This window comes from Hemitrygon akajei, unplaced genomic scaffold (assembly GCF_048418815.1).
Source record: "Hemitrygon akajei unplaced genomic scaffold, sHemAka1.3 Scf000043, whole genome shotgun sequence".
In the NCBI taxonomy this organism is placed as follows: domain Eukaryota; kingdom Metazoa; phylum Chordata; class Chondrichthyes; order Myliobatiformes; family Dasyatidae; genus Hemitrygon; species Hemitrygon akajei.
In genome coordinates, this window is record NW_027331929.1 from 6,757,064 (window position 1) to 6,784,474 (window position 27,411).

A 27,411-nucleotide genomic window follows, 5' to 3' on the forward strand; every position below is an offset into this window, starting at 1 on the left:
CCACAGCCCCCTCGTCTCTGTCACGCCCCCTCCCTCCCCAAACGCCTCCCTCCCCGATACCCACCACAGCCCCCTCGTCCCTGTCACACCCCCACCCTCCCCAAATGCCTCCCTCCCAGATACCCACCACAGCCCCCTCGTCTCTGTCACACACCCTCTCTCCCCAAACGCCTCCCTCCCCGATACCCACCACAGCCCCCCGTCTCTGTCACACCCCCTCCCTCCCCAAACGCCTCCCTCCCCGATACCCACCACAGCCCCCTCGTCTCTGTCACACCCCTCCCTCCCCAAACGCCTCCCTCCCCGATACCCACCACAGCCCCCCGTCTCTGTCTCACCCCCTCCCTCCCCAAACGCCTCCCTCCCCGATACCCACCACAGCCCCCTTGTCTCTGTCACACCCCCTCCCTCCCCGATACCCACCACAGCCCCCTCGTCTCTGTCAAACCCCCTCCCTCCCCAAACGCCTCCCTCCCCGATACCCACCACAGCCCCCTCGTCTCTGTCACACCCCCTCCCTCCCCAATACCCACCACAGCCCCCTCGTCTCTGTCAAACCCCCTCCCTCCCCAATACCCACCACAGCCCCCTCGTCTCTGTCACACCCCCTCCCTCCCCGATACCCACCACAGCCCCCTCGTCTCTGTCACACCCCCTCCCTCCCCAAACGCCTCCCTCCCCGATACCCACCACAGCCCCCTCGTCTTGTCACACCCACTCCCTCCCCGATACCTACTACAGCCCCCTCGTCTCTGTCATACCCCCTCCCTCCCCGATACCCACCACAGCCCCCTCGTCTCTGACACACCCCCTCCCTCCCCAAACACCTCCCTTTCTGTGTTGACAGGGATTTGTGGAGAGAATGGTGGAGAGTTGAATTCTGGAGTTAGACTCCCCTCTTCAACCGCAAATCAATCTCTCAGTTCTGAGCCTATACTGAATGGTCAGAGGGGACAGTGGGCAGAGAGGGAGATTCGCTGTTTCATAATACCTCACTGTGTAATCGGACCGTGCAGAAGGAGCTGCACTCTGTGTCTGAACCCGGGAGTGTGTGATGGGACGGTGTGGAGGGGGATTCACTCTGTGTCTGACCCCGGGAGTGTGTGACGGGACGGTGCGGAGGGAGATTCACTCTGTGTCTGACCCCGGGTGTGAGTGTGATGGGACGGTGTGGAGGGAGCTTCACACTGTGTCTGACCCCGGGAGTGTGTGATGGGACGGTGCGGAGGGAGATTCACTCTGTGTCTGACCCCAGGAGTGTGTGATGGGACGGTGTGGAGGGAGATTCACTCTGTGTCTGACCCCGGGAGTGTGTGATGGGACGGTGTGGAGGGAGATTCACACTGTGTCTGTCCCCGGGAGTGTGTGATGGGACGGTGTGGAGGGAGATTCACACTGTGTCCGACCCCGGGTGTGTGTGATGGGACGGTGTGGAGGGAGATTCACTCTGTGTCTGTCCCCGGGAGTGTGTGATGGGACGGTGTGGAGGGAGATTCACACTGTGTCCGACCCCGGGAGTGTGTGATGGGACGGTGTGGAGGGAGATTCACACTGTGTCCGACCCCGGGTGTGAGTGTGATGGGACGGTCTGGAGGGAGATTCACTCTGTGTCTGACCCCGGGAGTGTGTGATGGGACGGTGCGGAGGGAGATTCACTCAGTGTCTGGCCTCGGGAGTGTGTGATGGGACGGTGTGGAAGTAGATTCACTCTGTGTCTGACCCCGGGAGTGTGTGATGGGACGGTGTGGAGGGTGATTCACTCTGTGTCTGACCCCGGGAATGTGTGATGGGACGGTGTGGAGGGAGATTCACTCTGTGTCTGACCCCGGGAGTGTGTGATGGGACGGTGCGGAGGGAGATTCACTCAGTGTCTGGCCCCGGGAGTGTGTGATGGGACGGTGCGGAGGGAGATTCACTCTGAGTCTGGCCCCGGGAGTGTGTGATGGGACGGTGCGGAGGGAGATTCACTCTGTGTCTGGCCCCGGGAGTGTGTGATGGGACGGTGCGGAGGGAGATTCACTCAGTGTCTGGCCCCGGGAGTGTGTGATGGGACGGTGCGGAGGGAGATTCACTCAGTGTCTGGCCCCGGGAGTGTGTGATGGGACGGTGTGGAGGGAGATTCACTCTGAGTCTGGCCCCGGGAGTGTGTGATGGGACGGTGCGGAGGGAGATTCACTCTGTGTCTGGCCCCGGGAGTGTGTGATGGGACGGTGCGGAGGGAGATTCACTCAGTGTCTGGCCCCGGGAGTGTGTGATGGGACGGTGTGGAGGCAGATTCACTCTGAGTCTGGCCCCGGGAGTGTGTGATGGGACGGTGCGGAGGGAGATTCACTCTGTGTCTGAGCCCGGGAGTGTGTGATGGGACGGTGCGGAGGGAGATTCACTCTGTGTCTGACCCCGGGAGTGTGTGATGGGACGGTGTGGAGGGAGATTCACTCTGTGTCTGACCCCGGGAGTGTGTGATGGGACGGTGTGGTGGGAGATTCACTCTGTGTCTGACCCCGGGAGTGTGTGATGGGACGGTGCGGAGGGAGATTCACTCTGTGTCTGACCCCGGGAGTGTGTGATGGGACGGTGCGGAGGGAGATTCACTCTGTGTCTGACCCCGGGAGTGTGTGATGGGACGGTGTGGAGGGAGCTTCACTCTGTGTTTCACGCCGGTATTCCATCCTCCATCCGTCTCGTACTCGGGACCTCAGTGACTCACGTCTGATATTCGAGCCGATATTAACTGTCTGCGGGGTACAGGAGGGGGACGGTTAGCCAGGAAGGGGGTTAATTTTGACGAGATCCTGGGCACCCAGACTCTGCCAGTCCGACCTCCCTCAGCCTGGAGCTGAGACGCTACTGTGTCAGTGTGAGGAGCTCCGACCCACTGTTACAGTGCACAGGGTGCGGGGGGCAGCGGAAACCTCAAATAAAACTCAAGTCCGACACCAAGGCAGGAAGTTAAAGCGGTTTATTGAGTTCATCATGATAAATGCAAATTAAACAGTATGTGAGCTGCTGACTTGCGGGAATAAATACACTGTTGTAGCGATGTACTATGTACAGAGTTAGAGACAACGACACGCAGTCGGTGAGTCTGTTCCAGACTAGTTTATTCAAACTTCGCGGCGCTGGCATTTAATCCCGGGCTATTTGTGAGCCGGTGCGCCTGCGCATTTAATCCCGAGCGCCCGCCCTCTCCGAGCGGAAATGACGTCAGAGGTGCTCACCGCGCTGGCTATTTGTGAGTCCATGCGCCTGCGCAGAAAGTGCGTCGCCACACTGTTCCCGACTCACTCACAATTAACTGACCGGTAACAACGGGTGACCGGTAGATTAATCAGTCCCGTGTATCACCGTCACTCTGCATCCAATCACACTTCAGGGCCGTGTCCGGGATCGCTGCGGATCCGAGGCCATTGCCGAGGTATTTGTCAATTTAACACCATTGTATCGGCCAGACAGCCGAATGCACCGTCCTCGGCAACGGGAGCAAAAGGATTCTCTCCCGGGACACCGGTGTCCCAGACTGAGCCCCGGCCCCCCCCGGGCTCCTCCTGTCCGGGTAATTCCCCGGGGGGGGGGTCACGCGGGAGAGTCTCGTACACGCACATCCGGCGGAAGTGCGTCACCGCGGGTGCGCTTCCGATATCACCGAGCTCGAGACCGGAGCCAGTTCCGTTAAAACCGTTGGGAATCAGCCCCGGCGCGCGGCCGTTAAAGGTAAGGGCGGGAGTTAAAGGGGAGGGGGAGATAAAGGGGTGGGGGAGTTAAAGGGGAGGGGGAGTTAGAGGGGGGAGTTATAGGGGAGGGGGCAGTTAAAGAGGAGGGGTAGTTATAGGGGAGGGCGGGGAATCGGCTCCATCCGGCGGGCGGGTTGACACATTCAGAAGTTCACATGATCCACTCTCAGTCCGGGTCTGACTCCCTGTAGAGGCTCCAGTTCCTTCTTCCCGGTCTCACTGAACAGATTCCACCCCAGCCTGAAACAGATGGGAGAATGAAGATGAAATAAACAGATCACACAACAGTGTCAGTAACAGGGGACCGGGGTTAATGTTTCAACAACACTCACAGACAAATATCACCAGAAAACCCGCGGATCCGCTGACATTTTATCACATTGAACATTAACACAAACACTCACCCGATCCACACCAGACTCGGGAGGGTCAGTATGAGGCGGCGGAGAGCGGGGACAGATCCGTCTGTCAGAGAGTTGAATGTCAGGCCCAGCCCCATCAGTGATGGTTTTGTACTGAGAGCGGAGACGAGATCCTCGGCCCCAGAATCTGTGAGACCGACATCCCTCAGCCTGGAGATGAGAGAGAGTGAGGGTGAAGGACACAGAGAGACAGGAGACGGTACAAATCCCCAGTGTTTATCAGTAACACAATTACTGATCACATTAATGTTCAGTGTCAGACACCCAGTGACTGTAAACACAATCTCCCACAGTCTTGTACTTACCCCAGTTTCTGTATTTTACACTCCGGGTTCCTCAGAGCCGCAGACACCAGTTTCACTCCTGAATCTCCCAGTTTATTATAACCCAGGTCCAGCTCCGTCAGTGTTGGGTTTGTACTGAGAGCGGAGACGAGATCCTCGGCACCAGAATCTGTGAGACCGACACCCAACAGCCTGGAGATGAGAGAGAGTGAGGGTGAAGGACACAGAGAGACAGGAGACGGTACAAATCCCCAGTGTTTATCAGTAACACAATTACTGATCACATTAATGTTCAGTGTCAGACACCCAGTGACTGTAAACACAATCTCCCACAGTCCGGTACTTACCCCAGTTTCTGTATTTTACACTCCGAGTTCCTCAGAGCCGCAGACACCAGTTTCACTCCTGAATCTCCCAGTTTATTATAACTCAGGTCCAGCTCCGTCAGTGATGGGTTTGTACTGAGAGCGGAGGCGAGATCCTCGGCCCCAGAATCTGTGAGACCGACACATTTCAGCCTGGAGATGAGAGAGAGTGAGGGTGAAGGACACAGAGAGACAGGAGACGGTACAAATCCCCAGTGTTTATCAGTAACACAATTACTGATCACATTAATGTTCAGTGTCAGACACCCAGTGACTGTAAACACAATCTCCCACAGTCTGGTACTTACTCCAGTTTCTGTATTTTACATTCCGGGTTCCTCAGAGCTGCAGAGGCAAGTTTCAGTTTTGAATCTCGCAGTTTAATACCACTCAGGTACAGCTCCGTCAGTGATCGATTTGTACTGAGAGCGGAGGCGAGATCCTCGGCCCCAGAATCTGTGAGACCGACATGGGTCATCCTGGAGATGAGAGAGAGTGAGGGTGAAGGACACAGAGAGACAGGAGACGGTACAGATCCCCAGTGTTTATCAGTAACACTATTACTGATTACATTAATGTTCAGTGTCAGACACCCAGTGACTGTAAACACAATCTCCCACAGTCTCGTACTTACCCCAGTTTCTGTATTTTACACTCCGGGTTTCTCAGAGCCGCAAACACCAGTTTCACTCCTGAATCTCCCAGTTCATTATAATTCAGGTCCAGCTCCGTCAGTGATGGGTTTGTACTGAGAGCGGAGGCGAGATCCTCGGCACCAGAATCTGTGAGACCGACTTTGATCAGCCTGGAAATGAGAGAGAGTGAGGGTGAAGGACACAGAGAGACAGGAGAAGGTACAGATCCCCAGTGTTTATCAGTAACACTATTACTGATCACATTAATGTTCAGTGTCAGACACCCAGTGACTGTAAACACAATCTCCCACAGTCTGGTACTTACCACAGTTTCTGTATTTTACACTCCGGGTTCCCCAGAGCCGACAACACCAGTTTCACTCCTGAATCTCCCAGTTCATTGTTCCCAAGTCTAAACACAAACAGACAAATTGATGAACAAAGTGATACAAACCGTGGGTCTGAAGGTAATTCTCTCACGCGGATATTTCAGGAAACATTAAACCCTTCCGTAAATCACTGATCGGAGTTCCCATCACTGTCAATGTCCCTCACTGCCCAGCTCCAGGGTATTCACCCAATGTCAGTCCTTTAGTCTGTTGCTGTGACCCTGTGAACTCCACATTTTCTGTCTCGTTCTCCGTTGGCTAGAAAAGTGTTACTGACCACAGAGTGTCAGAAGGGGCAGGGATGGGGGTGATATAGCCCCACAGTGAGGAAGCTTTGTGAATCGGGAAATGTCGATGGGAGATGGAGGAAGAGACCCCACCTGAGGGAACGGATGGAAAGACGCAAGAGGAAAGGGATGGGGGAAAGAGTTCCCACAGGAGGAAGTGGGATGGGGAAAAGAGATACCACAGTTATGGGGGGATGGGGAAGGAGAGATCCCACCGGGGGACGGGGAAGAGAGATCCCACCGGGGGATGGGGAAGAGAGATCCCACAGGAGAAAGGGGGATGAGGATGAGAGATCCCACAGGAGGAAGGGGGATGGGGATGAGAGATCCCACAGGAGGAAGAGGATGGGAAAGAGATATCCCACAGGAGGAAGAGGAAAGGGGAAGAGAGATCCTAGAGGAGGAAGTGGATGGGGAAGAGAGATCCCGCAGTAGGAAGCTGAATCAGGAAAAGAGATCCCACAGGAGAAAGGAGATTGGGAAAAGAGATCTACAGGAGGAAGGGGATGGGGAGGAGATATCCCACAGGAAGAAAGGGATGGGGAAGAGATATCACACAGGAGGGAGGGGATGAGGAAATTAGATCCGGCAGGAAGAAGTGGGATGGGGAAGGGAGATCCCACAGGAAGAAGGGGATGGGGAAGAGAGTTCCCACAGGTGGAAGGGGTTAGAAAAGAGAGATCCTATGGGAGGAAAGGGAATGGGAAGGAGAGATCCCACAGGAGGAAGGTGGATGGGGAAGAGAGATCCCACAGGAGGAAGGGGAATGGGGAAGAGGTCCCATAGGAGGAAGGAGATGGGGAAGAGAGATCCAACAGGAGGATGGGGAAGAGATCCCACAGGAGGAAGGAGGATGGGGAAGAGATCCCACAGGGTGAAATAGATTGGGAAGAAGATCCCACAGTCGGAAACGGAATCAGCAGGAGAGATCCCACGGGAGAAGGGGAAGGCAATGAGAGATCCCTCCGGAGAAAGGGGGATGGGGAAGAAATTTCCAGCAGGAGGAAGTGGATGGGGAAGAGTGATCCCACAGTAGGAAGCAGAATCAGGAAGAGAGATCCAACAGGAGGTAGGGGGATGGGGAAGAGAGATCCCACAGGAGGATGGGGGATGGGGACGAGAGATCCCACAGGAGGAAGGGGGATGGGTAAGTGAGATCCCACAGGAGGAAGAGGGATGGGGTAGAGATCCCACAGGTGGAAAGGTGATGGGGAAGAGAGATCCCACAGTAGGAAGGGGGATGTGGAAGAGAGATCCCACAGGTGGAAATGGATGGGGAAAAAGAGATCCCTCCGGAGGAAAGGGGGATAGGGAAGAGAGATCCCACAGGAGGAAAGGGGGATAGGGAAGAGAGATCCCACAGGATGAAGGATGATGGGGAAGTGAGATCCCACAGGATGAAGGATGATGGGGAAGAGAGATGCCACAGGAGGAAGGGGGATGGGGAAGAGAGATCCCACAGGAAGAAGGAGATGGGGAAGAGAGATCCCACAGGTGGAAATGGATGGGGAAAATGAGATCCCTCCGGAGGAAAGGGGGATAGGGAAGAGAGATCCCACATGAGGAAGGGCGATGGGGTAGAGAGATCCCACAAGAAGAGGTGGATGGGGAACAGAGATCCCACAGGAGGAAGGGGATGGGGAAGAGAGATCCGACAGGAGGAAGGAGAATGGGGAAGAAACATCCTACAGGAGGGCGGGGGTTAGGAAAGAGATCCTACGGGAGGAAGGGCAATGGGACGGAGAGACCCCACAGGGGGAAGTCGGATGGGGCAGGGAGATCCCACAGGAGGAAGGGGATGTGGAAGAGAGAACCCACAGGAGGAAGGCGGATGGGGAAGAGATATCCCACAGAAGGAAGGACGTTGGGGAACAGTGATCTCTCTGGAGGAAGGGGGATGGGGAAGAGAGATCCCACAGGAGGAAGGGGATGGGGAAGAAATTTCCGGCAGGAGGAATTGGATGGGGAAGAGAGATCCCACAATAGGAAGCAGAATCAGGAAGAGAGATCCAACAGGAGGTAGGGTGATGGGAAAAAGAGATACCACAGGAGGAAGGGGGATGGGGAAGAGAGATCCCGCAGGAGGTAGGGGGATGGGAAAGAGATACCACAGGAGGAAGGGGATCCGGAAGAGAGATCCCACAGGAGGAAGGGAGATGGGGAAGAGAGATCCCACTAAAGGAGGGGGATGGGGAAGAGATATCTCACAGGAGGAAGGGGATGAGGAAGAGAGATCCCATAGAAGGAGGGGGGATGGGGAAGAGAGATCCCTCAGGAGGAAGGGGATGGGGAAGAGAGATCCGACAGGAGGAAGGGAATGGGAAGGTGAGATCCCACAGGAGGAAATGGATGGTGAAAAAGAGATCCCACAGGAGGAAGGGGGATGGGTAATTTCAACATACAGGTGAACTGGGAGAAACAGTTTGGTGCTGGACCCCAGGATAGGGAGTTTGTAGAGTGCCTACGGGATGCATTCTTGGAACAGCTTGTACGAGAGCCGACCAGGGTCAAGGCTATTCTGGATTTAGTCTTGTGTAATGAACAGGGTTTGATAAGTGATCTTGAAGCAAAGGAGCCATTAGGAGGTAGTGTCCATAACATGATATGTTTTTATCTACAGTTTGAGAAGGATAAGGGCAGCTCGGAGGTGTCAGTGTTGCAGTTGAACAGGGGAAACTATGGAGCCATGAGGGAGGAGCTGGCCAAAGTTGACTGGACGGATAGCCTAGCAGAAAAGACAGTGGAACAGCAATGGCAGGTATTCTTGGGAATAACGCACAAGGTGCAAAATCAGTTCATCCCCAGAGAAGGAAGGATTCAAAGGGGGGAAAGGGGCCACAGTGGTTGACAAAGGAAGTCAGAGATTGCATAGCATTAAAAAAAAAGGAAGTATGACAACTAAGGTGAGTGGAAGGACGGATGATTGGGAAGTTTTTAAGGAACAACAGAACTTAACTAAAAAGGCAATACGGGGAGAAAAAATGAGGTACGAACGCAAGCTAGCCAGGAATATAAAGGAAGATAGCAAGAGCTTTTTTAGGTATGTGAAGAGAAAGAAGATAATTAAGAACAATGTTGGGCCCTTGAAGAATGAATTGGGTGAAATTGTTATGGGAAACAGAGAAATGGCAGAAAAATTTAATGAGTACTTTAGATCTGTTTTCACTGAGGAAGACACAAGCAATCTCCCAGATGTATGGATGGGCCAAGGACACAGGGTAACAGAGGAAATGAAACAGATTGACATTCGGAAGGAAACGGTGATGAGCAGACTGATGGGTCTGAAGGCTGACAAATCCCCAGGTCCAGATGGTCTGCATCCTAGGGTACTAAAGGAGGTGGCCCTGAAAATTGCGGATGCATTGGTAATCATTTTCCAATGTTCCTTAGATTCAGGATCAGTTCCTGAGGATTGGAGAATGGCTAATGTTATCCCATTTTTTAAGAAAGGAGGGAGGGAGAAAACAGAGAACTAACGACCTGTCATCCTGACATCAGTGGTGGGGAAGATGCTAGAGTCCATTATTAAGAATGAAATGGTGGCATATCTAGGTAGCAGTGATAGGATTGGGCCGAGCCAGCATGGATTTACCAAGGGTAAATCATGCTTGACTAATCTGTTGGAGTTTTTCGAGGATGTAACCAGGAAGTTAGACGGGTGAGATCCAGTGGATGTAGTGTACCTCGATTTTCAGAAGGCATTTGATAAGGTCCCACATAGGAGATTGGTGGGTAAAATCAAAGCTCAGGGCATCGGGGGGAAGACATTGACATGGATAGAAAACTGGTTGGCAGATAGAAAGCAAAGGGTAGCGGTGAATGGGTGTTTCTCGGAATGGCAGGTGGTGACCAGTGGGGTGCCACAGGGCTCGGTATTGGGAGCACAGCTGTTTACAATTTACATCAACGATTTAGATAAAGGCATTGAGTATAACATCAGCAAATTTGCTGATGATACTAAGCTGGGTGGCAGTGTGACATGTGATGAGGATGTTAGGAGAATTCAGGGTGACTTGGATAAGCTGGGTGAGTGGGCAGATACTTGGCAGATGACTTGGTGTGAGGTTATCCACATTGGGAGTAAGCACAGGAAGGCAGATTATTATCTGAACGGTGTAGAGTTAGGTAAGGGAGAAATACAGAGAGATCTAGGAGTCACTGAGTTCATCAGTCACTGAAGGTGAATGAGCAAGTGCAGCAGGCAGTGCAGAAGGCTAATGGAATGTTGGCCTCTATTACAAAGGGAATTGAGTACAAGAGCAAGGAAATCCTCTTGCATTTGTACAGAGCCCTGGTGAGACCACAGCTGGAGTATTGTGTACAGTTTTGGTCTCCAGGGTTAAGGAAGGACATCCTGGCTGTAGAGGAAGCGCAGCGTAGATTTACGAGGTTAATTCCTGGGATGTCTGGACTGTCTTACGCAGAGAGGTTAGAGAGACTGGGCTTGTACACACTGGAATTAAGGAGACTGAGAAGGGATCTGATTGAAACATAGAGGTTTAAGGGACTGGACAAGATAGAGGCAGGAAATATGTTCCAGATGCTGGGAGAGTCCAGTAGCAGAGGGCATGGTTTGAGAATAAGGGGTAGGTCATTTAGGACAGAGTTAAGGAAAAACTTCTTCTCCCAGAGAGTTGTGGGGGTCTGGAATGCACTGCCTTGGAAGGAAGTGGAGGCCACTTCTCTGGATGCTTTCAAGAAGAAGCTAGATAGCTATCTTATGGATAGGGGAATCAAGGGATATCGGGACAAGGCAGGAACCGGGTATTGATAGTAGATGATCAGCCATGATCTCAAAATGGCGGTGCAGGCTCGAAGGGCCGAATGGTCTACTTCTGCATCTATTGTCTATTGTCCCACAGGAGGAAGGGGGATGTGGAATAGAGATCCCACAGGAGGACGGGGGATGGGGAGGAAATTTCCAGCAGGAGGAGGTGGATGGGGAGGAAATTTCCAGCAGGAGGAGGTGGATGGGGAAGAGTGATCCCACAGTAGGAAGCAGCATCAGGAAGAGAGATCCAACAGGTGGTAGGGGGATGGGAAAGAGAGATACCACAGAGGAAGGGGATTCGGAAGAGAATTCCCACAGAAGGAAGGGATATGGGGAAGAGAGATCCCACAAGAGGAAGGAGAATGGGAAAGAGAGATCCCACGGAAGGTAGGGGGCTGGGGAAGAGAGATCCCACAGGAGGATGGGAGATGGGGAAGAGAGATCCCAGAGGAGGAATGGGGCTGGGGAAGAGAGATCCCACAGGAGGATGGGAGATGGGGAAGAGAGATCCCACAGGAGGATGGGAGATGGGGAAGAGAGATCCTACAGCAGGATGGTAGATGGGGAAGAGAGATCCCACAAGAGGAAGGAGAATGGGAAAGAGAGATCCCACTGGAGGTAGGGGGCTGGGGAAGAGAGATCCCACAGGAGGACGGGAGATGGGGAAGAGAGATCCCACAGGAGGAAGGGAGATGAGGAAGAAAGATCCCACAGGAGGAAGGGGGCTGGGGAAGAGAGATCCCACAGGAGGATGGGAGATGGGGAAGAGAGATCCCACAGGAGGAAGGGGGCTGGGGAAGAGAGATCCCACAGGAGGATGGGAGATGGGGAAGACAGATCCCACAGGAGGAAGGGGGATGTGGAAGAGAGATCCCACAGAGGGAAGGAGGATTGGGAAGAAATTTCCGGCAGGAGATATTGGATGTGGAAGAGAGATCCCACAATAGGAAGCAGAATCAGGAAGAGAGATCCAACCGGAGGTAGGGGGATGGGAAAGAGAGATACCACAGGAGGAAGGGGATTGGGAAAGAGAGATCCCACTAGAGGTAGGGGGCTGGGGAAGAGAGATCCCACAGGAGGATGGGAGATGGGGAAGAGAGATCCCACAGGAGGAATGGGGCTGGGGAAGAGAGATCCCACAGGAGGAAGGAGAATGGGAAAGAGAGATCCTACTGGAGGTAGGGCGCTGGGGAAGAGAGATCCCACAGGAGGATGGGAGATGGGGAAGAGAGATCCCACAGGAGGAAGGGGGCTGGGGAAGAGAGATCCCACAGGACGATGGGAGATGGGGAAGAGAGATCCCACAGGAGGAAGGGGGATGTGGAAGAGAGATCCCACAATAGGAAGCAGAATCAGGAAGAGACATCCAACAGGAGGTAGGGGAATGGGAAAGAGAGATACCACAGGAGGAAGGGGATTGGGAAGAGAGATCCCACAGGAGGAAGGGAGATGGGGAAGAGAGATCTCACAGGAGGATGGGGGATGTGGAATAGAGATCCCACAGGAGGACGGGAGATGGGGAAGAGAGATCCCACAAGAGGAAGGAGAATGGGAAAGAGAGATCCCACTGGAGGTAGGGGGCTGGGGAAGAGAGATCCCACAGGAGGATGGGAGATGGGGAAGAGAGATCCCACAGGAGGAATGGGGCTGGGGAAGAGAGATCCCACAGGAGGATTGGAGATGGGGAAGAGAGATCCCACAGGAGGAAGGGGGCTGGGGAAGAGAGATCCCACAGGAGGATGGGAGATGGGGAAGAGAGATCCCACAGGAGGAAGGGGGCTGGGGAAGAGAGATCCCACAGGAGGATGGGAGATGGGGAAGAGAGATCCCACAGGAGGAAGGGGGATGTGGAAGAGAGATCCCACAGAGGGAAGGAGGATTGGGAAGAAATTTCCGGCAGGAGTTATTGGATGCGGAAGAGAGATCCCACAATAGGAAGCAGAATCAGGAAGAGAGATCCAACAGGAGGTAGGGGGATGGGAAAGAGAGATACCACAGGAGGAAGCGGATTGGGAAGAGAGATCCCACAGGAGGAAGGGAGATGGGGAACAGAGAGATCCCACAAAAGGAGGGGGATGGGGAAGCAAGATCCCACAGGATGAAGGGGATGAGGAAGAGCGATCTGACAGGAGGAAGGGGATGAGGAAGAGAGATCCCATAGAAGGAGGGGGGATGGGGAAGAGAGATCCCACAGGAGGAAATGGATGTGGAAAAGAGATCCCACAGGAGGTAGGAGGATGGGGAATTTCAACATGCAGGTGAACTGGGAGAAACAGTTTGGTGCTGGACCTCAGGATAGGGGGTTTGTAGAGTGCCTACGGGATGCATTCTTGGAACAGCTTGTACGAGAGCCGACCCGGGACAAGGCTGTTCTGGATTTAGTCTTGTGTAATGAACAGGATTTGATAAGCTATCTTGAAGTAAAGGAGCCATTAGGAGGTAGTGACCATAACATGGTATGTTTTTATCCACAGTTTGAGAAGGATAAGGGCAGCTCGGAGGTGTCAGTGTTGCAGTTGAACAGGGGAAACTATGGAGCCATGAGGGAGGAGCTGGCCAAAGTTGACTGGACGGATAGCCTAGCAGAAAAGACAGTGGAACAGCAATGGCAGGTATTCTTGGGAATAATGCGCAAGGTGCAAAATCAGTTCATCCCCAGAGAAGGAAGGATTCAAAGGGGGGAAAGGGGCCACAGTGGTTGACAAAGGAAGTCAGAGATTGCATAGCATTAAAAAAAAAGGAAGTATGACAGAGCTAAGGTGAGTGGGAGGACAGATGATTGGGAAGTTTTTAAAGAACAACAGAACTTAACTTAAAAGGCAATACGGGGAGAATAAAATTAGGTATGAACGCAAGCTAGCTAGGAATATAAAGGAAGATAGCAAAAGCTTTTTACGTATGTGAAGAGAAAGAAGATAGTTAAGAACAATGTTGGGCCCTTGGAGAATGAATTGGGTGAAATTGTTATGGGAAACAGAGAAATGGCAGAAGAATTTAATGAGCACTTTAGATCTGTCTTCACTAGGGAAGACACAAGCAATCTCCCAGATGTATGGATGGGCCAAGGACATAGGGTAACAGAGGAAATGAAACAGATTGACATTTGGAAGGAAACGGTGATGAGTAGACTGATGGGGCTGAAGGCTGACAAATCCCCAGGTCCAGATGGTCTGCATCCTTGGGTACTAAAGGAGGTGGCCCTGGAAATTGCTGATGCATTGGTAATCATTTTCCAATGTTCCTTAGATTCAGGATCAGTTCCTGAGGATTGGAGAATGGCTAATGTTATCCCATTTTTTAAGAAAGTAGGGAGGGAGAAAACAGAGAACTATCGACCTGTCAGCCTGACATCGGTGGTGGGGAAGATGCTAGAGTCCATTATTATCGATGCAATGCTCCTCAGACAGGATGAAGAGGTCAATACTCCCCAATGCCATTAGGCTTTACAATTCAACCGCCAGGACTTAAGAACTTTTTAAAAGCTATTATTAATGCTTTTTGAGATAGTGATTTAGATGCATATCATATTTTTTTTTACTGAGTTAAGTATTGTATGTAATTAGTTTTGCTACAACAAGTGTATGGGACATTGAAAAAAAAAAGTTGAATTTCCCCATGGGGATCAATAAAGTATCTATCTATCTATCTATTAAGGATGAAATAGTGGCATATCTAGATAGCAGTGATAGGATTGGGCCGATCAGCATGGGTTTACCAAGGGTAAATCATGCTTGACTAATCTGTTGGAGTTTTTCGAGGATGTAACCAGGAAGTTAGACGGGTGAGATCCAGTGGATGTAGTGTACCTCGATTTTCAGAAGGCATTTGATAAGGTCCCACATAGGAGATTGGTGGGTAAAATCAAAGCTCAGGGCATCGGGGGGAAGACATTGACATGGATAGAAAACTTTTTGGCAGATAGAAAGCAAAGGGTAGCGGTGAATGGGTGTTTCTCGGAATTGCAGGTGGTGACTAATGGGGTGCCACAGGGCTCGGTATTGGGACCACAGCTGTTTACAATTTACATCAACGATTTAGATGAAGGCATTGAGAATAACATCAGCAAATTTGCTGATGATACTAAGCTGGGTGGCAGTGTGACATGTGATGAGGATGTTAGGAGAATTCAGGGAGACTTGGATAGGCTGGGTGAGTAGGCAGATACTTGGCAGATGATGTTTAATGTGAATAAGTGTGAGGTTATCCACTTTGGGAGTAAGAACAGGAAGGCAGATTATTATCTGAACGGTGTAGAGTTAGGTAAGGGAGAAATACAAAGAGATCTTGGAGTCCTTGTTCATCAGTCACTGAAATTGAATGAGCAAGTACAGCAGGCAGTGAAGAAGGCTAATGGAATGTTGGCCTTTATTACAAAGGGAATTGAGTACAAGAGCAAGGAAATCTTCTTGCATTTGTACAGATCCCTGGTGAGACCACAGCTGGAGTATTGTGTACAGTTTTGGTCTCCAGGGTTAAGGAATGACATCCTGGCTGAATGGATGTGCAGCGTAGATTCACGAGGTTGATTCCTGGGATGTCTGGACTGTCTTACGCAGAGAGGTTAGAGAGACTGGGCTTGTACATGCTGGAATTAAGCAGATTGAGAAGGGATCTGATTGAAACATAGAAGATTATTAAGGGATTGGACAAGATAGAGGCAGGAAATATGTTCCAGATGCTGGGAGAGTCCAGTACCAGAGGGCATGGTTTGAGAATAAGGGGTAGGTCATTTAGGACAGTGTTAAGGAAAAATTTCTCCCAGAGAGTTGTGGGTGTCTGGAATGTACTGCCTCGGAAGGAAGTGGAGGCCAATTCTCTGGATGCTTTCAAGAAGGAGCTAGATAGCTATCATATGGATAGGGGAATCAAGGGATATGGGGACAAGGCAGGAACTGGGTATTGATAGTAGATGATCAGCCATGATCTCAAAATGGCGGTGCAGGCTCGAAGGGCCGAATGGTCTACTTCTGCACCTATTGTCTATTGTCCCACAGGAGGAAGGGGGATGGGGAAGAGAGATCCCACAGGAGGATGGGGGATGTGGAAGAGAGATCCCACAGGAGGAAGTGGATGGGGAAGAATGATCCCACAGTAGGAAGCAGCATCAGGAAGAGTGATCCAACAGGTGGTAGGGGGATGGGAAAGAGAGATACCACAGGAGGAAGGGGATCCGGAAGAGAATTCCCACAGAAGGAAGGGAGATGGGGAAGAGAGATCCCACAAGAGGAAGGAGAATGGGAAAGAGAGATCCCACTGGAGGTAGGGGGATGGGAAAGAGAAATCCCACAGGAGGAAGGGAGATGGGGAAGAGAGATCCCACAGGAGGAAGGGGGATGTGGAAGAGAGATCCCACAGAGGGAAGGAGGATTGGGAAGAAATTACCGGCAGGAGTTATTGGATGCGGAAGAGAGATCCCACAATAGGAAGCAGAATCAGGAAGAGAGATCCAACAGGAGGTAGGGGGATGGGAAAGAGAGATACCACAGGAGGAAGGGGATTGGGAAGAGAGATCCCACAGGAGGAAGGGAGATGGGGAACAGAGAGATCCCACAAAAGGAGGGGGATGGGGAAGCAAGATCCCACAGAATGAAGGGGATGAGGAAGAGCGATCTGACAGGAGGAAGGGGATGAGGAAGAGAGATCCCATAGAAGGAGGGGGGATGGGGAAGAGAGATCCCACAGGAGGAAATGGATGTGGGAAAGAGATCCCACAGGAGGTAGGAGGATGGGGAATTTCAACATGCAGGTGAACTGGGAGAAACAGTTTGGTGCTGGACCTCAGAATAGGGGGTTTGTAGAGTGCCTACGGGATGCATTCTTGGAACAGCTTGTACGAGAGCCGACCAGGGACAAGGCTGTTCTGGATTTAGTCCTGTGTAATGAACAGGATTTGATAAGCGATCTTAAAGTAAAGGAGCCATTAGGAGGTAGTGTCCATAACATGATATGTTTTTATTTACAGTTTGAGAAGGATAAGGGCAGCTCGGAGGTGTCAGTGTTGCAGTTGAACAGGGGAAACTATGGAGCCATGAGGGAGGAGCTGGCCAAAGTTGACTGGACGGATATCCTAGCAGAAAAGACAGTGGAACAGCAATGGCAGGTATTCTTGGGAATAATGCGCAAGGTGCAAAATCAGTTTGTCCCCAGAGAAGGAAGGATTCAAAGGGGGGAAAGGGGCCACAGTGGTTGACAAAGGAAGTCAGAGATTGCAGAACATTAAAAAAAAGGAAGTATGACAGAGCTAAGGTAAGTGGGAGGACAGATGATTGGGAAGTTTTTAAAGAACAACAGAACTTAACTTAAAAGGCAATACGGGGAGAATAAAATGAGGTACGAACGCAAGCTAGCCAGGAATATAAAGGAAGATAGCAAAAGCTTTTTTAGGTATGTGAAGAGAAAGAAGATAGTTAAGAACAATGTTGGGCCCTTGAAGAATGAATTCGGTGAAATTGTTATGGGAAACAGAGAAATGGCAGAAGAATTTAATGAGTACTTTAGATCTGTCTTCACTAGGGAAGACACAAGCAATCTCCCAGATGTATGGATGGGCCAAGGACATAGGGTAACAGAGGAAATGAAACCGATTGACATTAGGAAGGAAACGGTGATGAGTAGACTGATGGGACTGAAGGCTGACGAATCCCCAGGTCCAGATGGTCTGCATCCTAGGGTACTAAAGGAGGTGGCCCTGGAAATTGCGGATGCATTGGTAATCATTTTCCAATGTTCCTTAGATTCAGGATCAGTTCCTGAGGATTGGAGAATGTCTAATGTTATCCCATTTTTTAAGAAAAGAGGGAGGGAGAAAACAGAGAACTATCGACCTGTCAGCCTGACATCAGTGGTGGGGAAGATGCTAGAGTCCATTATTAAAGATGAAATAGTGGCATATCTAGATAGCAGTGATAGGATTGGGCCGAGCCACCATGGATTTACCAAGGGTAAATCATGCTTGACTAATCTGTTGGAGTTTTTGGAGGATGTAACCAGGAAGTTAGACGGGTGAGATCCAGTAGATGTAGTGTACCTCGATTTTCAGAAGGCATTTAATAGATAGATAGATACTTTATTCATCCCCATGGGGAAATTCAACTTTTTTTCCAATGTCCCATACACTTGTTGTAGCAAAACTAATTACATACAATACTTAACTCAGTAAAAAATATCACCACATAGGAGATTGGTGGGTAAAATCAAAGCTCAAGGCATCGGGGGGAAGACTTTCACATGGATAGAAAACTGGTTGGCAGATAGAAAGCAAAGGGTAGCGGTGAATGGGTGTTTCTCGGAATTGCAGGTGGTGACCAGTGGGGTGCCACAGGGCTCGGAATTGGGACCACAACTGTTTACAATTTACATCAACGATTTAGATGAAGGCAATGAGAATAACATCAGCAAATTTGCTGATGATACTAAGTTTGGTGGCAGTGTGACATGTGATGAGGATGTTAGGAGAATTCAGGGTGACTTGGATAGGCTGGGTGAGTGGGCAGATACTTGGCAGATGACGTTTAATGTGAATAAGTGTGAGGTTATCCACTTTGGGAGTAAGAACAGGAAGGCAGATTATTATCTGAACGGTGTAGAGTTAGGTAAGGGAGAAATACAAAGAGATCTAGGAGTCCTTGTTCATCAGTCACTGAAGGTGAATGAGCAAGTGCAGCAGGCAGTGAAGAAGGCTAATGGAATGTTCGCCTTTATTACAAAGGGAATTGAGTGCAAGAGCAAGGAAATCCTCTTGCATTTGTACAGAGCCCTGGTAAGACCACACCTGGAGTATTGTGTACAGATTTGGTCTCCAGGGTTAAGGAAGGACATCCTGGCTGTAGAGGAAGTGCAGCGTAGATTCACGAGGTTGATTCCTGGGATGTCTGGACTGTCTGCCGCAGAGAGGTTAGAGAGACTGGGCTTGTACACACTGGAATTAAGGAGATTGAGAGGGGATCTGATCGAAACATATAAGATTATTAAGGGATTGGACAAGATAGAGGCAGGAAATATGTTCCAGATGCTGGGAGAGTCCAGTACCAGAGGGCATGGTTTGAGAATAAGGGGTAGGTCATTTAGGACAGAGTTAAGGAAAAACTTCTCCCAGTGAGTTGTGGGGTTCTGGAATGCACTGCCTCGGAAGGTAGTGGAGGCCAATTCTCTGGATGCTTTCAAGAAGGAGCTAGATAGGTATCTTATGGATAGGGGAATCAAGAGATATGGGGACAATGCAGGAACCGGGTATTGATAGGAGATGATCAGCCATGATCTCAAAATGGTGGTGCAGGCTCGAAGGGCCGAATGGTCTACTTCTGCACCTATTGTCTATTGTCCCACAGGAGGAAGGGGGCTGGGGAAGAGAGATCCCACAGGAGGATGGGGGATGTGGAAGAGAGATCCCACAGGAGGAAGCAGAATCAGGAAGAGAGATCCAACAGGTGGTAGGGGGATGGGAAAGAGAGATACCACAGAGGAAGGGGATTCGGAAGAGAATTCCCACAGAAGGAAGGGATATGGGGAAGAGAGATCCCACAAGAGGATGGGGGATGGGGAAGAGAGATCCCACAGGCGGATGGGGAAGATATCCCACAGGACAAAAGAGATGGGCATGAGAGATCCCACAGGCGGAAGGAGAAAGGGGAAGAGAGATCCCACAGGAGGAAGGGGGATGGGGAAGAGAGATCCTTCAGGAGGAAGGGGATGGGAAAGAGAGATCCCACAGGAGGAACGGGGATGGGGAAGAGAGATCCTACAGGAGGAAGGGGGATGGGGAAGAGAGATCCTACAGGAAGAAGAGGATGGGAAAGCGATATCCCACAGGAGGAAGAGGGATGGGGAAGAGAGATCCCAAGAGGAGGAAGTGGATATAGTAGAGAGATCCCGCAGTAGGAAGGGAGATCGAAGGGGAGGAAGGAGATCGGGAAAAGAAATCTACATGGGGAAGCAGATGGGGAAGAGAGATCCCACAGGAAGAAAGGAATGGGGAAGAGATATCCCACAGGAGGAAGGAGATTGCGAAAAGAGATCCCTCAGGAGGAAGGTGAATGGGGAAGAGAGGTCCCACAGGAGGAAGCTGGATGTTGATAAGTGATCCCGCAGTAGGAAATGGAATGGGGAAAAGAGATACTACAGTTATGGGGGGATTAGGAAGGGAGTTCTCACAGGTGGAAGGGGGATAGGAAAGAGTGATCCTACGGGACGAATGGGGATGGGAAGGAATGATCCCACACGAGGAAGGTGGATGGGGAAGAGAAATCCCACAGAAGGAAGTGGGCTGGGGAAGACAGATCCCACAGGAAGAAGTGGGATGGGGAACAGAGTTCCCACAGGTCGAAGTGGGATAGAAAAGAGAGATCCTACAGGAGGAAGGGGGATGGGGAAGAGAGATCCCACAGGAGGAAGGGAATGGGGAAGAGAGATCCCACAGGAGGAAGGGGGGTGGGGAAGAGAGATCCCACAGGAGGAAGGGGGATGGGGAAGAGAGATCCTATAGGAGGAAGGGGGATGGGGAAGAGAGATCCCACAGGAGGAAGGGGGATGGGGAAGAGAGATCCCACAGGAGGAAGGGGATGGGGAAGAGAGATCCCACAGGAGGAAGGGCGATGGGGAAGAGAGATCCTATAGGAGGAAGGGGGATGTGGAAGAGAGATCCCACCGGAGGGAGGGGATGGGGAAGAGAGATCCCACAGGAGGAAGGGGGATGGGGAAGAGAGATCCTTTAGGAGGAAGGGGGATGGGGAAGAGAGATCCCACAGGAGGAAGGGGATGGGGAAGAGAGATCCCACAGGAGGAAGGGGATGGGGAAGAGAGATCCCACTCAAGGAAGGGGGATAGGAAGGAGTGATCCTACGTGTGGAATGGGGATGGGAAGGAGAGATCACACAGGAGGAAGGTGGATGGGGAAGAGAAATCCCACAGAAGGAAGTGGGATGGGGAAGACAGATCCCACAGGAAGAAGTGGGATGGGGAAGATTAATCCCACAGAAGGAAGTGGGATGGGGAAGACAGATCCCACAGGAGGAAGTGGGATGGGGCACAGAGTTCCCACAGGTCGAAGGGGGATAGAAAAGAGAGATCCTACGGGAGAAAGGGAATGGGAAGGAGAGATCCCACAGGAGGAAGGCGGATGGTGAAGGGAGATCCAACAGGAGGAAGAGGGATGGGGAAGAGAGATCCTATAGGAGGAAGGGGGATGGGTAAAGGAGATCCTACACGAGGAAGGGGATGGGGAAGAGAGATCCTATAGGAGGAAGGGGGATGGGGAAGAGAGATCCCACAGGAGGAAGGGGGATGGGGAAGAGAGATCGCACAGGAGGAAGTGGGATGGGGAAGAGAGATCCCACAGGTCGAAGGGGGATAGAAAAGAGAGATCCTACAGGAGGAAGGGGGATGGGGAAGAGAGATCCCACAGGAGGAAGGGAATGGGGAAGAGAGATCCCACAGGAGGAAGGGGGGGTGGGGAAGAGAGATCCCACAGGAGGAAGGGGGATGGGGAAGAGAGATCCTATAGGAGGAAGGGGGATGGGGAAGAGAGATCCCACAGGAGGAAGGGGATGGGGAAGAGAGATCCCACTCGAGGAAGGGGGATAGGAAAGAGCGATCCTACGGGAGGAATGGGGATGGGAAGGAGAGATCACACAGGAGGAAGGGGGATGGGGAAGAGAAATCCCACAGAAGGAAGTGGGCTGGGGTAGATTAATCCCACAGAAGGAAGTGGGCTGGAGTAGATTAATCCCACAGAAGGAAGTGGGATGGGGAAGACAGATCCCACAGGAGGAAGTGGGATGGGGAACAGAGTTCCCACAGGTTGAAGGGGGATAGAAAAGAGAGATCCTACGGGAAAAAGGGAATGGGAAGGAGAGATCCCACAGGAGGTGAAGGGAGATCCAACAGGAGGAAGAGGGATGGGGAAGAGAGATCCTATAGGAGGAAGGGGGATGGGTAAAGGAGATCCTACACGAGGAAGGGGATGGGGAAGAGAGATCCTATAGGAGGAAGGGGGATGGATAAAGGAGATCCTACACGAGGAAGGGGATGGGGAAGAGAGATCCTATAGGAGGAAGGGGGATGGGTAAAGGAGATCCTACACGATGAAGGGGATGGGGAAGAGAGATCCCACAGGAGGAAGGGGGATGGGGAAGGGAGATCCAACAGGAGGAAGGGGGATGGGGAAGAGAGATCCCACAGGAGGAAGGGGGATGGGGAAGAGAGATCCCACAGGAGGAAGTGGGATGGGGAACAGAGTTCCCACAGGTCGAAGGGGGATGGAAAAGAGAGATCCTATAGGAGGAAGGGGGATGGGGAAGAGAGATAACACAGGAGGAAGGGGGATGGGGAAGAGAGATGCTACAGGAGGAAGGGGGATGGGGAAGAGAGATCCCACAGGAGGAAGGGGGATGGGGAAGAGGGATCCCACAGGAGGATGGGGGATGGGGAAGAGAGATCCTACAGGAGGATGGGGGATGGGGAAGAGAGATCCTACAGGAGGAAGGGGGATGGGGAAGAGAGATCCTACAGGAGGAAGGGGATGGGGAAGAGAGATCCCACAGGCGGAAGGGGGATGGGGAAGAGAGATCCTATAGGAGGAAGGGGGATGTGGAAGAGAGATCCCACAGGAGGGAGGGGATGGGGAAGAGAGATCCTACGGGAGGAATGGGGATGGGAAGGAGATCACACAGGAGGAAGGTGGATGGGGAAGAGAAATCCCACAGAAGGAAGTGGGATGGGGAAGACAGATCCCACAGGAAGAAGTGGGATGGGGAAGATTAATCCCACAGAAGGAAGTGGGATGGGGAAGAGAGATCCCACAGGAGGAAGTGGGGTGGGGAACAGAGTTCCCACAGGTCGAAGGGGGATGGAAAAGAGAGATCCTATAGGAGGAAGGGGGATGGGGAAGAGAGATAACACAGGAGGAAGGGGGATGGGGAAGAGAGATAACACAGGAGGAAGGGGGATGGGGAAGAGAGATCCTACAGGAGGAAGGGGGATGGGGAAGAGAGATCCCACAGGAGGAAGGGGGATGGGGAAGAGAGATCCCACAGGAGGATGGGGGATGGGGAAGAGAGATCCTACAGGAGGAAGGGGGATGGGGAAGAGAGATACTACAGTTATGGGGGGATTAGGAAGAGAGTTCCCACAGGTGGAAGGGGGATAGGAAAGAGTGATCCTACGGGAGGAATGGGGATGGGAAGGAGAGATCCCACAGGAGGAAGGTGGATGGGGAAGAGAAATCCCACAGAAGGAAGTGGGATGGGGAAGACAGATCCCACAGGAAGAAGTGGGCTGGGGAAGACAGATCCCACAGGAAGAAGTGGGATGGGGAACAGAGTTCCCACAGGTCGAAGGGGGATAGAAAAGAGAGATCCTACGGGAGAAAGGGAATGGGAAGGAGAGATCCCACAGGAGGAAGTCGGATGGTGAAGGGAGATCCAACAGGAGGAAGAGGGATGGGGGAGAGAGATCCTATAGGAGGAAGGGGGATGGGTAAAGGAGATCCTACACGAGGAAGGGGATGGGGAGGAGAGATCCTATAGGAGGAAGGGGGATGGGGAAGAGAGATCCCACAGGAGGAAGGGGGATGGGGAAGAGAGATCCCACAGGAGGAAGTGGGATGGGGAACAGAGTTCCCACAGGTCGAAGGCGGATGGAAAAGAGAGATCCTACAGGAGGAAGGGGGATGGGGAAGAGAGATCCCACAGGAGGAAGGGAATGGGGAAGAGAGATCCCACAGGAGGAAGGGGGATGGCGAAGAGAGATCCTACAGGAGGAAGGGGGGTGGGGAAGAGAGATCCCACAGGAGGAAGGGGATGGGGAAGAGAGATCCCACAGGAGGAAGGGGGATGGGGAAGAGAGATCCTATAGGAGGAAGGGGGATGGGGAAGAGAGATCCCACAGGAGGAAGGGGATGGGGAAGAGAGATCCCACAGGAGGAAGGGGATGGGGAAGAGAGATCCCACTCGAGGAAGGGGGATAGGAAAGAGTGATCCTACGGGAGGAATGGGGATGGGAAGGAGAGATCACACAGGAGGAAGGTGGATGGGGAAGAGAGATCCCACAGAAGGAAGTGGGATGGGGAAGACAGATCCCACAGGAAGAAGTGGGCTGGGGTAGATTAATCCCACAGAAGGAAGTGGGATGGGGAAGACAGATTTCACAGGAGGAAGTGGGATGGGGAACTGAGTTCCCACAGGTCGAAGGGGGATAGAAAAGAGAGATCCTACGGGAGAAAGGGAATGGGAAGGAGAGATCCCACAGGAGGAAGGCGGATGGTGAAGGGAGATCCAACAGGAGGAAGAGGGATGGGGAAGAGAGATCCTATAGGTGGAAGGGGGATGGGTAAAGGAGATCCTACACGAGGAAGGGGATGGGGAAGAGGGATCCTATAGGAGGAAGGGGGATGGATAAAGGAGATCCTACACGATGAAGGGGATGGGGAAGAGAGATCCCACAGGAGGAAGGGGGATGGGGAAGGGAGATCCAACAGGAGGAAGGGGGATGGGGAAGAGAGATCCCACAGGAGGAAGGGGGATGGGGAAGAGAGATCCCACAGGAGGAAGTGGGATGGGGAACAGAGTTCCCACAGGTCGAAGGGGGATGGAAAAGAGAGATCCTATAGGAGGAAGGGGGATGGGGAAGAGAGATACTACAGTTATGGGGGGATTAGGAAGAGAGTTCCCACAGGTGGAAGGGGGATAGGAAAGAGTGATCCTACGGGAGGAATGGGGATGGGAAGGAGAGATCCCACAGGAGGAAGGTGGATGGGGAAGAGAAATCCCACAGAAGGAATGGGATGGGGAAGACAGATCCCACAGGAAGAAGTGGGCTGGGGAAGACAGATCCCATAGGAAGAAGTGGGATGGGGAACAGAGTTCCCACAGGTCGAAGGGGGATAGAAAAGAGAGATCCTACGGGAGAAAGGGAATGGGAAGGAGAGATCCCACAGGAGGAAGTCGGATGGTGAAGGGAGATCCAACAGGAGGAAGAGGGATGGGGGAGAGAGATCCTATAGGAGGAAGGGGGATGGGTAAAGGAGATCCTACACGAGGAAGGGGATGGGGAGGAGAGATCCTATAGGAGGAAGGGGGATGGGGAAGAGAGATCCCACAGGAGGAAGGGGGATGGGGAAGAGAGATCCCACAGGAGGAAGTGGGATGGGGAACAGAGTTCCCACAGGTCGAAGGGGGATGGAAAAGAGAGATCCTACAGGAGGAAGGGGGATGGGGAAGAGAGATCCCACAGGAGGAAGGGAATGGGGAAGAGAGATCCCACAGGAGGAAGGGGGATGGCGAAGAGAGATCCTACAGGAGGAAGGGGGGTGGGGAAGAGAGATCCCACAGGAGGAAGGGGATGGGGAAGAGAGATCCCACAGGAGGAAGGGGGATGGGGAAGAGAGATCCTATAGGAGGAAGGGGGATGGGGAAGAGAGATCCCACAGGAGGAAGGGGATGGGGAAGAGAGATCCCACAGGAGGAAGGGGATGGGGAAGAGAGATCCCACTCGAGGAAGGGGGATAGGAAAGAGTGATCCTACGGGAGGAATGGGGATGGGAAGGAGAGATCACACAGGAGGAAGGTGGATGGGGAAGAGAGATCCCACAGAAGGAAGTGGGATGGGGAAGACAGATCCCACAGGAAGAAGTGGGCTGGGGTAGATTAATCCCACAGAAGGAAGTGGGATGGGGAAGACAGATTTCACAGGAGGAAGTGGGATGGAGAACTGAGTTCCCACAGGTCGAAGGGGGATAGAAAAGAGAGATCCTACGGGAGAAAGTGAATGGGAAGGAGAGATCCCACAGGAGGAAGGCGGATGGTGAAGGGAGATCCAACAGGAGGAAGAGGGATGGGGAAGAGAGATCCTATAGGTGGAAGGGGGATGGGTAAAGGAGATCCTACACGAGGAAGGGGATGGGGAAGAGGGATCCTATAGGAGGAAGGGGGATGGATAAAGGAGATCCTACACGATGAAGGGGATGGGGAAGAGAGATCCCACAGGAGGAAGGGGGATGGGGAAGGGAGATCCAACAGGAGGAAGGGGGATGGGGAAGAGAGATCCCACAGGAGGAAGGGGGATGGGGAAGAGAGATCCCACAGGAGGAAGTGGGATGGGGAACAGAGTTCCCACAGGTCGAAGGGGGATGGAAAAGAGAGATCCTATAGGAGGAAGGGGGATGGGGAAGAGAGATAACACAGGAGGAAGGGGGATGGGGAAGAGAGATGCTACAGGAGGAAGGGGGATGGGGAAGAGAGATCCCACAGGAGGAAGGGGGATGGGGAAGAGAGATCCCACAGGAGGATGGGGGATGGGGAAGAGAGATCCTACAGGAGGATGGGGGATGGGGAAGAGAGATCCTACAGGAGTAAGGGGGATGGGGAAGAGAGATCCCACTGGAGGATGGGGAAGAGATATCCTACAGGAGGAAATGGGATGGGGCAGAGAGATCCTATAGGAGGAAGGGGGATGGGGAAGAGAGATCCCACAGGAGGAAGGGGATGGGGGAAGAGAGATCACACAGGAGGAAGGGGATGGGGAAGAGAGATCCCACTCGAGGAAGGGGGATAGGAAAGAGTGATCCTACGGGAGGAATGGGGATGGGAAGGAGAGATCACACAGGAGGAAGGGGGATGGGGAAGAGAAATCCCACAGAAGGAAGTGGGCTGGGGTAGATTAATCCCACAGAAGGAAGTGGGCTGGGGTAGATTAATCCCACAGAAGGAAGTGGGATGGGGAAGACAGATCCCACAGGAGGAAGTGGGATGGGGAACAGAGTTCCCACAGGTTGAAGGGGGATAGAAAAGAGAGATCCTACGGGAGAAAGGGAATGGGAAGGAGAGATCCCACAGGAGGTGAAGGGAGATCCAACAGGAGGAAGAGGGATGGGGAAGAGAGATCCTATAGGAGGAAGGGGGATGGGTAAAGGAGATCCTACACGAGGAAGGGGATGGGGAAGAGAGATCCTATAGGAGGAAGGGGGATGGATAAAGGAGATCCTACACGAGGAAGGGGATGGGGAAGAGAGATCCTATAGGAGGAAGGGGGATGGGTAAAGGAGATCCTACACGATGAAGGGGATGGGGAAGAGAGATCCCACAGGAGGAAGGGGGATGGGGAAGGGAGATGCAACAGGAGGAAGGGGGATGGGGAAGAGAGATCCCACAGGAGGAAGGGGGATGGGGAAGAGAGATCCCACAGGAGGAAGTGGGATGGGGAACAGAGTTCCCACAGGTCGAAGGGGGATGGAAAAGTGGATCCTATAGGAGGAAGGGGGATGGGGAAGAGAGATAACACAGGAGGAAGGGTGATGGGGAAGAGAGATGCTACAGGAGGAAGGGGGATGGGGAAGAGAGATCCCACAGGAGGAAGGGGGATGGGGAAGAGAGATCCCACAGGAGGATGGGGGATGGGGAAGAGAGATCCTACAGGAGGATGGGGGATGGGGAAGAGAGATCCTACAGGAGGAAGGGGGATGGGGAAGAGAGATCCTACAGGAGGAAGGGGATGGGGAAGAGAGATCCCACAGGAGGAAGGGTGATGGGGAAGAGA

The 27,411-nt window shown here is 52.4% G+C and overlaps 1 protein-coding gene across 1 annotated transcript in view; it reads right to left on the minus strand.

The window, feature by feature from the left end:
- Positions 1-4,780: 4,780 nt before the first annotated feature.
- LOC140720483 (NACHT, LRR and PYD domains-containing protein 3-like) overlaps positions 4,781-27,411 on the minus strand; it is a 67,069-nt gene continuing 44,438 nt past the window's right edge. Inside the window, exons 8-10 of the mRNA XM_073035334.1 lie at positions 5,763-5,849; positions 5,437-5,607; positions 4,781-4,955 (exon numbers count right to left, since the gene is read on the minus strand). Coding sequence (XP_072891435.1) covers positions 4,781-4,955; positions 5,437-5,607; positions 5,763-5,849 — 433 coding nt within the window. The remainder of the gene's footprint in view (positions 4,956-5,436; positions 5,608-5,762; positions 5,850-27,411) is intronic.